This window comes from Anomaloglossus baeobatrachus, chromosome 7 (assembly GCF_048569485.1).
Source record: "Anomaloglossus baeobatrachus isolate aAnoBae1 chromosome 7, aAnoBae1.hap1, whole genome shotgun sequence".
Classification (NCBI taxonomy): Eukaryota; Metazoa; Chordata; class Amphibia; order Anura; family Aromobatidae; genus Anomaloglossus; species Anomaloglossus baeobatrachus.
The window spans coordinates 297,185,933-297,196,848 of record NC_134359.1 but is presented as its reverse complement, the minus strand read 5'-3'; the positions used below and the strand labels follow the sequence as shown (position 1 = coordinate 297,196,848).

General features: G+C 44.9%; 1 protein-coding gene across 1 annotated transcript in view; it reads left to right on the top strand.

Annotated features, from left to right (window-relative positions):
- The window catches only part of LOC142246481 (uncharacterized), a 44,297-nt gene extending 43,111 nt beyond the window's left edge, over nt 1-1,186 (top strand). The window contains exon 7 of the mRNA XM_075319543.1: nt 1-1,186. This exon is cut by the window's left edge and continues 85 nt beyond it. Coding sequence (XP_075175658.1) covers nt 1-313 — 313 coding nt within the window. The 3' untranslated portion in view covers nt 314-1,186.
- Nucleotides 1,187-10,916: the final 9,730 nt, after the last annotated feature.

Sequence of the window (10,916 nt, the reverse complement as noted above, 5' to 3'; positions counted from 1 at the left end):
CGGATATTTCCCTCGTCTTCAATCTGTTTTCTGGTTTATAAAGAAGGACGGAAATGAGACCGCTCTGCCCAGAGACTCATCAAATGTGGACAAAATTTACAAGGTGCCAGAGAGGGAGAAGAAACAGCCAGATCACACTTATTCCTGTGAAGCTTCAGTGGCTTTTACCCCAATAAAAAGTTCAGACCAAGGATCAGAAATCATCTGCAGAGTGGAGCATCCGAGCGCGGAGCGTCCCATAGAGCGGAGCACCGGACCTCTGCACATAGGTGAGTGTTCCCATACAGAGGAGATTTGGACCCCTATACATTAGCAGAGTGAGTTACATGGATGAAAATTATATTGCAATGACAAGTTATGCCATGACAACATCTCCCCAGTACACGTGCCGCACCATCATCCCTAAGGCATCTTACAGTCCTTGATGTACTGGTTACGCAATATCTGGTGCAAATCACCAGATCAAGTTCTACCGGCCCCAACATGGGAACTGGACTTTCAACAAACTTTTCATAAATCAATAATCCAGGAGAATCTAAGAAGCTTCGTAACATATATCTTATCAGAAAAATCTTATAGGAGCAGAGTGAGGAAACAAGAAGATGGAGACACAGATTGCGCTGAGCTTTCTAACAAGTCTTTTACCTCACTCCATTGCTGAATTTACATCTACACTGATCACTACTGTTGTGTAACATCCTCTGTGCTGCTGTTACTTGTTTTAGTGCTAATAAAGGAATGAAGAGCAGGAATACCCTTCTTCTGTAACTGTCTACAGCAGCGCAGGCAGAACATTTTATAATGGAACGCTATGACTATGAAAGGACAGCGCGGGATTCAAAGCCGTGCTCAGAATAATTAGAACATTGGACCTAATACAAAGTTCTGAAGGTTTTTTTTTCATTTTTGTTTTAACTTTTCTGATATCGGCACTATTAATTTCTGCTGTATTAGATACAAGAGCAAGAAAAGCAGAAGAGATCAGGAGCCTCAAGAAGCATAAAGTCTCCTGCGCCTTGTGCTTCTTTTCTGTGGTTAATGAAATGCAAGTAAAAATGAAACACCTTTTCAAACTTTATTTTGTTTTTTTCATAATTGCTTTTATTTTGGCTGTAAGGGTATGTGCGCACGTTGCTTTTTACCTGCTTTTTACCTGCTTTTTTGCTGCTTTTTCTTCTGCGCTGTTTAATGCCAAAATGGATGTGTTCTTCTATTCAAGCAAAGTCTATGGGAATTTGGGTTTCTTGTTCACACTATGTTGTTCAAAATGCTGCCTTTTTGTGGCAGAACTTTGGTCAAAAACTCAGCTTTTCAAAGAAGCAACATGTCAATTGTTTTTGCCATTTGGGTTTTGCACTGCAAAGCTGAGTTTTTGACCAAAGTTCTGCCACAAAAAGGCAGCATTTTGAACAACATAGTGTGAACAAGAAACCCAAATTCCCATAGACTTTGCTTGAATAGAAGAACACATCCATTTTGGCATTAAACAGCGCAGAAGAAAAAGCAGCAAAAAAGCAGGTAAAAAGCAGGTAAAAAGCAACGTGCGCACATACCCTAAGAAAGAAAAAACACTGAAAATGTCCTGTATGAAATACAATTTATGGAACTGATTATGAACAAGGGATGCTGTGTAGCGAGATCACCGAGTGGAAGATACAGACACAACCGAAAATCTCAAGAGTATTTTCTTTAAAGGGATTGTATCTTCAGAAAATTACCTATTTTTACATCAGTTTTTTTGTGTGTTTTGTGTTCTTTAATTTTTGGCAATATTGATTAAACAAAAAAAATAGTAATCTTGCAATGGTCACAATAGCAACTGTTTTTTTTTGTTTTTGTTTTTTTTTTAATGTATACTTCCTACTGTTTTAGGAGGAGCTTTCAGCGGGCTCATTATCATCAGAAAGATTTTGTTCCGTTAATGGTTACATTACATCTAGTTAAAGAAGCTCTCCCATCAAAGTTTTTATCCTCTTAATATACTACATTCACCATATTATATAGCACATTGTACTTACAATTGCTCATTTTGCCTTTGTACCCAGTTAATTCTTCTCTTTCCTAATAGATTTATGACATCACATTATTAAAGAAAGAGTAACTGAATCCTTCTTAGCTTATGTAGATTCAGGAAGTTTCTTTCCCTGCATGAATCATCATTAGAACTACAAATCTACATGGCTACAAAGTCCCTGGTAGACACCAGTTCTACCCCCTCTTCAACTCCTGACCCAGCTGCTAGAATCAGCAAGTCTCTTTTCCCTGCATGAGTCATCATTAGTTGCTTCAATGAAGAAGATAAGGTCAGAGTAAAAAAAAAACCCCAAACTGATTTAAACAATAGATCATTGCAATTTCTTTTTAAATTCTTTAAATTGATTTTTTTCAAAGTAGAAAACAAACACCTTACATTGTTATGTATTAAAAAGGTAATATTGGCTGAAATGCATAAAGTTAAATGTAACATAGAAGTCCAACGTAGATTTTTATGCTTGGAGAATTATTCCAAGGAAAGATTTTGTTCAGTTAATGGTTACATTTAGTGATGGGCGATCCCCCTTTGGTCAGGATCGGGACTTTCGCCCGATCGTTTTGTAAAGATCGGGATCGAGATAACACGATTTTGCGTCCGATCACCGACTTCGGGCTTTGCAGTTATGGGATGGGGCGGAGGGGAGCTGTAAAATAAAGAATATAGTTAATAATAAACATTGCCATTATACTTACAGGTCCCACGATTTGTCCTGCAGACTCTGTCTCCCGGCCGCTGCTTCTGGGTCCAATAATTTATTGTACCCTCCCGGTAACCACCGCTGACTTGCAGGACCTTCCGTGACGTCATAACCATGTGACCAGTCAGGTGTGAATGTTGTATTACCTCATTGGCTACAAACTGATCACATGGTTATGACGTCTCGCAGGTCCTGTTATCTGAACTTGGATTGTCACTGTACGAGTGTTGCATCATGGCACACACTCTCCTAACAGCAGTGGATCAGCTGCATGTATTTCCATGAAACTGATGCGCTCCTGTCTGGAGTTTGTCAGTTGTGGGATGATGTAATGCGAGACTGCACGAGTCATACCGTCACTGTCAACCTGCTTGATGTAGCAGAGCTGACATGGCTCTCTCTGCTTTTCATTATGTATAGACTGTGCCTGTGCACAGTGATGAAGCAGAGTTGACATTGTTCTCCCTGTGAATTGTCGCACTAAGGAGTTTTTATAATAATGATGGAGTCTTTAAATGTTTTTTTGTTTTATTCTAATAAAAAAAAAATTCTGTGTTGTGTTTTTTTTTTTACTGTTTACTAAAAATTCATGGTGGCCATGTCTAATTTGGCATGACACCATGAATTTCGGGCTTAGTACAATCTGAGAATACAAAGATGGTATTAACCCCTTTATTACCCAGCGTGCCACCGCATTAGGGCCACTGGACAAGCTGGGTAACGTGCCTGGAAATGGCGCTAAGAAACAATGCACCATTTCCAGTGGCGGCTGCGGAGAATCCTAGACCCCAGCTGCCTGGCTTTACCTGGCTGGCGATCAAAATACGCGGGAGCCCACACATTTTTTTTTTTAATTATTTTTTTAAATAATAAAAAAAAAATTAATGGGATTCTTGTATTTTAATTGCCAGCCAAGGTAAAGCCAGGCAGATGGGGGTGGCAGCCCGTAGCCGTTCGTTTTATCTGTGCTGAGGATCAAAAATACCGTGGAGCGCTACGTCATTTTTTTTTAAGACGGGCGTCACCAAATTCTGAGGGGATTTACACCTCTATGTCATTCACTTTACATTTTATGAATTCATAAAATTATTTATTTTAACTTCTATTGTTGGTAGAATTCTTACTGCACAGCATTCTTTTTTCCACACCTGACTATAACTTTTGCACAGCGCTGTACAGAACCAGACTATTTCCACATAACAGCAGAGAAAAATAATAAAACTGAAAATCAAATAATTCAAGGCGGTCGTGTTCTGATGATCAGTATTAATATATTGGTGGATTCCTACATGACGTTCCGCTCTCGGGGACTCGGTGTCTTTATTGCTGTCTCGAGCTCTCTCCAATCTAATGCTGAATTCCCAGGAAAGGCTGAACTGCTAGGAAATAGTAAGGAAAAATTCCTCCGCCCTGTATAGGAAATAACGCAGGAACATATATACTTGTGGAGTCAGAACATTTCAGGGAACAGCGAGAATGTACAGGAGTGATCTGTGAAGTAGGAGAACAGTCCGGTATGAACGCCATGACGGGACCCCTCTGCCTCCTGCTCCTCTGCCTCTCAGGTCAGTGCTTGCTCTATGAAGCTTCATGAGAACAAATCTCAATATCTCTGGTCACATGCACTCACATTACATTTCCTTTCTGACATTTGTACTGTCCGGATTCCGGATCTGCCTTCCTGATACCCTGAGAACCCGTAATAAGATAGATGTGATGGTTTGGGCGTCATTTCCTCTTTTCTTATTGTTTATTGTATTTGTTTTGGTTTGGATGTTCTTGTGATTTTGTGGCTGAAGTTACATAACCGCCATAATTATAGATGTAGAAAATAGGATAATACAGGGAGGGGCTGATAACCAGAGGAAAAGCTCCTGCTCTACAACACTAAAGGGGGCTTTACACACAATGACATTGCTGACGAGTTGTTGTTGGGGTCACGGAATTCATGACGCACATCCGGCCTCATTAGCGACGTCATTGCGTGTGAAACGCAGGAACGACTGTTAACGATCAAAATTACTCACCTAATAGTTGATCGTTGACACATCGTTCTAATCCCAAATGTTGTTGCTGTTGCAGGACGCAGGTTGTTCGTTGTTCCTGCGGCAGCACACATCGCTACGTGTAACACCACAGGAACGAGAAACATCACCATACCTGTGGCCGCCGGCAATGATGAAGGAAGGAAGTGGGCAGGATGTTATGGCCGCTAATCTCCGCCCCTCCGCTTCTATTGGGCGGTTGCTTAGTGACGCCGCAGTGACGCCGAAAGAACCGCCCCCTTAGAAAGGAGGCAGTTTGCCGGGCACAATGACATTGCTAGGCAGGTAAGTATGTGTGATGGGTCCTAGCGTTGTTGTGTGCCACGGGCAGCGAGTTGCCTGTGACGCACAACCGACGGGGGCGGGTACGCTCGCTAGTGATATCGCAGCGTGTAAAGCAGGCTTAAGACAGTGTTTACAGGTAAGTGACTCACTGTTCTGTTATTAAAGTGTGAATTGGCGCATTATGCACAAAACATTTCTTAAAATGACGTCTTTATAAAACACAACAAATCTTCCACAATACACAGCTGAAAATATTTTGCATTTTTTGCAAATTGAGAACATTTGCTAAGAATTATATTGAGGTACTTTCAGCCTTTTTAAGTAGGTTTATGATACAATACAGATACAAAAAACCTCACTGCGAAGTCATCATTTTATTTTTTATTTTATAAATCAATAATACACATGAAAATAAGAAACTTATTAAACTCTTTCTTTCTCCTCGTGGGCTGAACTTTTACTCTAAATTCATGGGTAACATCTTTTTGTCAGTGAAAAGAGATATTCCCATTACTAATACATGAGATGACAGTTGGTGCTTTTAAAATGTTATGGAGAGTGGAGGAGCTAGAGGCAGAGGGGAGGAGCTAGAGACAGAGGGGAGGAGCTATTTATTTCTCCTAGTGGGCTGATCTTTCAATCTAAATTCATAGGTAACATATTTTTGTCAGTGAAGAGACATCTGCCCAGTACTGAGATAAGAGATGACAGTTAGTGCTTTTAAAATGTTATGGAGAGGGAGGAGCTAAAGGCAGGGGAGAGGAGCTAGAGCCATAGGGGAGGAGCTAGATGTGAAGGGGAGGAGCTAGACAGAGGGGAGGAGCTAGAGGCAGAGGAGAGGCGCTAGAGGCAGAGGGGATGAGCTCTTTCTTTCTCCTCGTGGGCTAATCTTTCGCTCTCAATTCATGGGTAAAATCTTTTTTCAGAAGAGACATCTGCCCATTACTGAGATACGATATGATAGTTGGTGCTTTTAACATGTTTTGAAGAGGGGAGGAGCTAAAAGCAACACTTTTCCATAGAATATTATGAGCACCAATTGCCATCTCCAATCTCAGTAATGGCAAAGTCTATAGTCATTTCGAGAATGAAAGATCAGTGCAGGAGGAGAAAGAAGCAGATTTCTCTGATAAGATATATTACAAAGTGTCTTATTTTCACATGTATTATTGATCTATGAAAAAAATAACTAAAAAATAATGAAAACAACTGTTACGGGGGGACTGGCAGATTAGGACCAGGGGGTATATATCCCAATCGCCAGTCGGGACCCACCGTGCTCCAGATGACAAAGGAGCTGCTGGCACCCTGTGGGTTAGGTGGAGACTATAGAGCTGGATGGCTCTGAGATAACCCAGGGAACCAGTCACGTGTGTAGTGACACGTCAGACCGGACGACAACCCAGTTAGCGTTTCGGTGGAATTGGTGTAACCCTGACCACGTGTGCAGGGAACACGTCAGGCCGGATGGTGACCAGGTAGCGTTGACCGAGAAGACCGCTGCGACAGCGCCCTGTCGGCCACGTGTGTCAGACACGACAGGCCGAGCGGTCATTTGATTAGCGTTTCTGGTGACTACGCGAATGGCCACGTGTGTAGATGACACGTAAGGCCAAGAGATCACACCAGTAGCGTTGACTGGGAAGCCAAGGAGGATAATAATAAGTTCACACACCCAAACCAGGAACACCCTGTTAACTCCACAGGGGTCCTGGGGTACGCTGTCTGTGAGCGTAGGAGGCACAACCGGACAGGTGGCGCAACAGGTGCGTTGTCCGTGGGTGACACAGCAGATATGCTGTCCGTGTGTGCAGGTGACACAGCAGATATGCTGTCCGTGTGCGTAGGAGGCACAACCGGACAGGTGACGCAGCAGGTATGCTGTCTGTGTGCGTAGGAGGCACAACTGGGCAGGTGACGCAGCAGCCGCAGCCCAGTTAACGCCACTGGACTGCTATAGCACAACAGGAACAGTAGCAAGGAAGCACGGCGCCTGACCCTCATGTGCTGAGCCACGAATCTTGGCGTGACAGGCACCGTTCGCCTAGCCCTACCTACCGCTTCCAACAAGGCTTATGCCACCATGAATTCTAAATGAATATGAGTGAAGACTGCGCCCCTCCATGTTGTCTCCAGCCCATTTTATAACCTAGATCCGCCCCAAACCCAAGATGGAACCACCAAGGTCCAATAGCAGAGTGCCATATCATCAGCGACGTCACCAGCGGCCTATCCGGAACTGCCACGTCATTGATGACCTCATGGCAGCCACGCCCCAAACACTTCACCAGTCATCGTCTCACGACCAATGGTGAGGTGCCAGATCTAAGGGCGGCCCTCTGCGAGCCAGTCTGGAGTGGCCACGTCATCAGGACACCTGACATCCTCTGCCCTATCAGGGCCTGCCACCTCACGGACATGCTCAGTGAGGTCCTTACCGGATCTAGCCTCTGATGCACTAAGTGCCTGAGCATGCTCAGTAGCCTGAACAACAGACTCAGAAATCAGACAATCTGCCTGAGCATGCTCAGTAGGCACATCCCAGAACTTTGATACAGCACGAAGTCCAAGTACCTGTGCAAAGAGGCTGTTAGGATTAATTGTGGGAGGCATGCTCAGTAGCCTGAACTGAGGACTTAAGCCTGCTTTACACGGTACGACCGATTGTGCGATTTCACAATCGATCGTACCCGCCCCCGTCCTTTTTGCGTCACGGGCAAATCGCTGCCCGTGTCGCACAAAGTTAGTAACCCCCGTCACACATACTTACCTCTCGTGCGACCTCGCTGTGGGCGGCGAACGTCCACTTCCTGGAGTGGGAGGGACGTTCGGCGTCACAGCGACGTCACACGGGCGCCGGCCAATAGAAGCGGAGGGGCGGAGATGAGCGGGACGTAAACATCCCGCCCACCTCCTTCCTTCCACATAGAGACGGCGGCGGCCGCAGGAGGCAGGTGAGCTGCTCATCGTTCCCGTGGTGTCACACGGAGCGACGTGTGCTACCACGGAAACGATGGTCAACTAAAGTAAACGATATTATGGAACCTAACGAGCAGTACCCGACTCACGATTTGTGAGCGATACTGTGTCGCTAGGAGGTGTCACACAGGCCGGCATCGCCAGCGATGCCGGATGTGCGTCACAAAAACCGTGACCCCGACGATCTATCGCACGATAGATTGCCTGGTGTAAAGCAGCCTTTAGTCTCAGAAATGACACAATCAGGCTGAGCATGCTCACTAGGCAAAACACTGGACTAAGGAGTACTTTGCACGCTGCGACATCGCAAGCCGATGCTGCGATGCTGAGCGCGATAGTCCCCGCCCCCGTCGCAGCTGCGATATCATTGTGATAGCTGCCGTAGAGAACATTATCGCTATGGCAGCTTCACATGCACTCACCTGACCTGCGACGTCGCTCTGGCCGGCGACCCGCCTCCTTATTAAGGGGGCGGGTTGTGAGGCTTCACTGCGACGTCACACGGCAGGCGGCCAATAGGAGCGGAGGGGCGGAGATGAGCGGGATGTAAACATCCCACCCACCTCCTTCCTTCCGCATAGCCGGCGTGAGCTGCAGGACGCAGGTAGGAGATGTTCCTCGCTCCTGCGACTTCACACACAGCGATGTGTGCTGCCGCAGGAGCGAGGAACAACATTGGACCGTCGTGTCAGCATAATTATGGAATTCTCCGACGCTGCACCGATGATACGATTACGACCCATTTGCGCTCGTTAATCGTATCATCTAGGATTTACACACTACGATGTCGAGAGCGACCCATGAAGTGTGTCACTTTCGACATGACCCCACCGACATCGCACCTGCGATGTCGTAGTGTGCAAAGTACCCCTTAGACTCTGGTTGGGGTAAATCGGCGCGCGCATGCGCACTAGCAGCCTCTCCACACTTAGACGTGGTGGAAGGAACAGCCACCTGGACGACCCAAGGCATGGCCAAGAACGGCAGCCGGCGCCTGGGCCAACAGAACCGCAGCAGGCTGCTTGCGGCTATGGTGGTGCCGGTTCGTAACAACAACCGTTATTCTTTAACCCCTTCAAGATCTTGGACGTCCTGTTACGTCCAAAGTCATGTACTTCCCTTTGATGCGGGGTCACATGCTGAGCCCGAATCTTTTCTGCACATGTCAGTGATCTGATTAACTATCATGTAGCTACAACAGAGGCATATTAGAAAAGGGTCTCAGCAAAGAGATACGCCTTGCTGTTGGCTGTCGGGCTCACATGGATTGTCCAATCTATAAGCTAAGTATCTCATTTTTTAATCATAGTTCCAGTAGCAGTAATGCTGCACCAATAATCCTGTATTCAATGTTTGCATATTTTAGATTTTCAGGGAGCTGCTGTATACTTTTGTAATCATATGATAACTAAGCTACTTATATTGGCTTATTTTTTGTTTATTTTCCTTACTGTTTTCACCGTATGAGTATAATAATGTCACAATTTTACAGCTCGAATGCGGCGATACCAATTATGTGTATTTTTGGTTTTTGGAGGGGGGGATTCTTTATTTTTCTTTTTACATGTAAGCTGCATTTTTATTGGCAAAAGATATAGTTATCTTTTTAGTGATATATTTTTACAAATTATTTTTTTAATTACTTTGTTAATTTATATTTGAAGACTGTTCTAATAACCCACCATACTTACAGTATGTATTGTAGTTCATTAGAACTTTCACTTTTACATTGATACGCGCCCTTATGGCAGGGTCTAACAGGCCACCAAACCTGGCAGACTCCAAAGCTTCAGGTTTCCATTGCATCCGTTGACACGCCGTGAAGGCATAATGGGGTGTCATATCAGAGAGCCCCTCTATTAGCTATTTAGATGCTGCTGCTATTTGTTTCCACACATGTAAGGAAGTTTATCTTTGCAGTCGACTTCAACTAAGGTCTTGATAAACCCAAAATGGCTCACTTACAGGACGCCTCATTCTTAATGACACTGGCTGGGTGTTTGGGGTTGTTGTCCGGCTGTGGAATAAATTTGGAGCCAATCAGACACCCCCTGTTGGTACTGATGGTATTGATGATGAAGAAGTATGTACTTGTAGTTTGCCATCTCCATCGAGCTTCACCGTTCCTGACGGCCCTCATTATTGTGCCATTCTCCAGCCCGTCAACAAAAACTGCTTCACACTGTGACTCCTCAGTCCAGAGCACCTGCTGACATTGTTCTGCATCTCCCTTGTGTTTGTCTATAGTTGTTCTTGTCCTTGTTTCCATGAGAAAGGTTTGCTTTTTTAGTGCAATTCTTCCATGAAGACCATTTCTGGCCAGACGTCTCTAAACAGTAGATGGATGTAGTTGGCTCACACCACTGATGCCATTTCTGAGCTGATGGCACTGCTGGACATGTTTTCATTTCGAGGCAAGTGAGCATGAGGTGTCTTTCATCTGCCAAACAAAGTATCCTTGGCTGATTACTGTGTCTACGTTCCTTAAAGGGGTTGTCCACTTCTTTGACATTGATGGCCTATCTTTAGGATAGGTCATCAATGTCTGATTGGCCGGGGTCCGACACCCCACACCTCTGCTGATCAGCTGTTCTCAGTACCAATGCTCAGCCTCCTGCTTCCGCCGTCAAAACCAAAAACAGCTGATGGGCGGGGGTGCTGGGTGTCGGACGCAGGCTGATCAGACATTGATTACCTATCCTAAGGATAGGTCATCAATGGAAATGTAGTGGACAACCCATTTAATGTTGTCCAATTCTTGATGCTTCTTTAAAATAGCTTGAACAATGCAACTTATCCCAAGTTTGGTCTGAAATTTGTGCCTGGGAGAAACCTGGCTGATGCAGTATAACTACCTTGTGTCTTCTTGCAGTGC